This window comes from Helianthus annuus, chromosome 11 (genome assembly GCF_002127325.2).
Source record: "Helianthus annuus cultivar XRQ/B chromosome 11, HanXRQr2.0-SUNRISE, whole genome shotgun sequence".
Classification (NCBI taxonomy): domain Eukaryota; kingdom Viridiplantae; phylum Streptophyta; class Magnoliopsida; order Asterales; family Asteraceae; genus Helianthus; species Helianthus annuus.
The window spans coordinates 60,524,060-60,527,193 of record NC_035443.2 but is presented as its reverse complement, the minus strand read 5'-3'; the positions used below and the strand labels follow the sequence as shown (position 1 = coordinate 60,527,193).

Sequence of the window (3,134 nt, the reverse complement as noted above, 5' to 3'; positions counted from 1 at the left end):
GCCAGCACAAGTCGAGACTACGGTTGCGAGTCCCGTTGCGACTCGTAACCAGCACATGATCAGTCGTAACCAGGCCATGATGAACCGAGATCACCGTTGCGACTCGCAACCAGCTGTTGCGACTCGAGATCTCCGGTTGCGACTCGAGATCTCCGTTGCGACTCGAGACCATCGTTTACACGCACACTGTTGGGCCTTCACTGTCACGGGCCCAATCTATTGAGCCCAACGATTTGAACTGTGGACTGTTTATTATTGGACTTGTTTGTGCTTGCTATTTGGGCCGATTGAGAATCTGGACTGTTTTGTTATTGGGCTGCTTATGTCATTGGGCCGGGTATGGTTGGACTTAGACAATTGGATCCTCACATGCTATGTCTTATCTGCTTACGTGCGTACATGCTTGCCATGACTATACGTGATTACTATATACGTGCTATATACAAACCTGACTCGTATAATAACCATGATAGGACGTGAGTGACCATTTACTTGCTACTTATATTCTTTGTGTATCTGCCGAGCAAACCAAGGTGAGTTCACACAGCCAAGGCATGGGATTCCCGGGTTGGGAATTGGGTTGGATATGATGGATATGGAATGATTACTCGTACTTACGCATATACCAGACTATAGACCATCGTCCTCAGGTTAGTCAGGACACGTTACGTAAAGCCTACGTAACCCAGTATACTTGCCTTATGTCTCCCGGGTCGGGAGGACACGTTACGTAAAGCCTACGTAACCCAATACCATTCACTGGCTTCCAGGTCGGAAGGCCACGCTGCGTAAAGCCTACGTAGCCCCCACGCGTACCACTGTCCTCGGGGAAGGGCACGTCACGTAAAGCCTACGTGACCCTGTACGTATTCCTGTTCTCGGTAAAGAAGAACACATGGTCGGATGTTAGTCTAGTAAGTACCGTTAATGAGAAGCCCTCATTAACCAGGATGAACATGGGAAGCCCCCACCTTTATTACACACTAGTATGGGAAGCCCCCACTAGCTATACTTATGCATTACACAATGAACTTACTTTCTGTGAACTCGCTCAACTAGTTTGTTGATTATTTGCTGCATGCCTTGCAGGACCTTAGGTATACTTGGAGCTTGCACAGGGAAGAGCAGGTCGTTGTGGGCAGATGGATCGTAATGATGTTGAACTCATAACTCGTAAAACTATTTGGATTTACTTTACTATGCTTCCGCTACTTAAAACAGTGTTTGGTTTTTGAAACATCAATCATGTCATGGTGACTTATAGTAACTACCTCTATTATTAATTGCTATGGTTTGATATGATTGATGGCTTGATCCTGGTCAGTCACGCTCCCGAGCGGTGGTATTCCGCGGGTGGATTTTGGGGGTGTGACATTTATTTTCGATAAGTTTCTTATCACAGGCAATGCGGGCTTGGTTATGGGATAACCAATCCATGCCTAAAACTATATCGAATCCCGCGAGATTCATAGGCAAGAGGTTAATAGGAATAGATTGATTCTTGATGGATATTTACGCATCCATCAAGAATCGTGGAAGCTACTTCTATACTACCATCAACCATTTCAACCTCATAAGTGATATCTAAAGTTCTTAAGGGTAGATTTAGAAGTTTGCTAAACTTATGGTCAACGAAGCTTTTATCGGCTCCGAAATCAAATAAGACTCTAGCAACTATGTCATTTACGAGAAACATACATGTTATGACTTTTGCATCGCTTACTGCTTCCCGCACAGTTAGCTGAAAGGCTCTAACATTGCCTTTCTTAGCATCAGCAACCTTATTCTTGGCATCAGTTGCATAATTTAGGGCAATGAGTCTTGATATGCCCTTTCTCGCCACACCCATAGCAAGTGGCGTTCTTCAGATCGTTACACTCATGTGATTTGTGGTCCATCTGCTTACAGATGCCACAACCTTTAGGCTGATTATACAGACATTTCCCAAAATGCCTTTTCCCACAGGTTTTTCACTCGGCTTAGCCTCAGTTGGCTTAGACTAGTTATAGTTCGAACCAGTCTTGCCCTTCTTGGAATCCCTGACAGGAGTGTCATCACGTTTCCTCTTGTTCTCGCCATTGGCCGCTCTCACTCGTTTCTCATCCTCGGTGAGAGATAATGCTAGATCCACAACTGATCTAATCGTCGTAGGTTTAGAGGAATTAACCATCCCCTTGATTTCTAGAGCAAGTCCTCCAATGAATCGCGCAATGTGCTTCGACTCGGGGGTAATCAGATACGGTACGAGTCTTGAAAGGGAGTTGTAATCAGATACATAAGCTCGGCAGTTGAGATTCTTCATTGTCAGTTTGAGAAAGTTAGATTCAACTTTCTCCACCTCATGAGGCGGGCAGTAAGTTTCGGGGATCAGTTCCACGAATTTGGGCCAACTCAGGTTGTATAGTGCAACCTTACCCGTGGATTGGATCAGTGCCTTCCACCAGGTCAATGCATCCTCCTTGAAGGATTGGGACACATACTTGATAGTGTCTTTGATAGCACAACTGCTCATGTTGATCCTAGTCTCCATCTCGTTAAGCCATTTTAAAGCATCTATGGCTCCCTTTTCGCCCGTAAAGTCACGGGGCTTACATGAGGCGAAATACTTATATGTGTACCCATCCTTAGAGTTGTGATGCTCAGTGTTGACAATGTTCTTGACACTTTGCTCACTCTTATTTGTAGAATAGTGAGTCTTTTCAGTTCTAGAATGAGGTTTGGAAATAGACTTCTCTTTTGGTACTGATGGTTCCGGCCCTTTTAACTTAGCCATGAATTCGGCCATAGCTTTACCGACTTCCTCGGCGATTAACTAAGGATCAAAGATTATTTTCTCATTCTGAACGTTCTCGGTGATCATAGTCGTCACTATCGTTCTTTTTAGATATATTGCCAGTATTTCGGCACGCCATTTGATTCATTCGGGAGCTATCACCGTTAGTAAGAGTTTGGGATATTAATAGCAGATCAATTCAATAATAGAAAAGAAATTTGAAATTGGATTTCATTAAATCGAAGGATTACATTAATATGTAGATGGGGATCCTCGTCCGCAAGCCCATGGAAGGTTGCGGAGTTTTGGAGCATTTGTATCAAATGCGGCCGAAGTTCGAAGTTATTGGCTTCAACATGCG

At 44.2% G+C, this 3,134-nt stretch overlaps 1 protein-coding gene across 1 annotated transcript; it reads right to left on the bottom strand.

Moving 5' to 3' along the window:
• Positions 1 to 1,999: 1,999 nt before the first annotated feature.
• Positions 2,000 to 2,785, bottom strand: LOC110944966. The gene has a single exon (XM_022186609.1). The coding sequence runs from the start codon at positions 2,783 to 2,785 to the stop codon at positions 2,000 to 2,002; it is 786 nt and encodes a 261-aa protein (XP_022042301.1).
• Positions 2,786 to 3,134: the final 349 nt, after the last annotated feature.

Coding starts and splice junctions, on each gene's coding strand:
- LOC110944966 (XM_022186609.1), bottom strand. CDS start 2,785: ATGGCCGAATTCATGGCTAAGTTAAAAGGGCCGGAACCATCAGTACCA.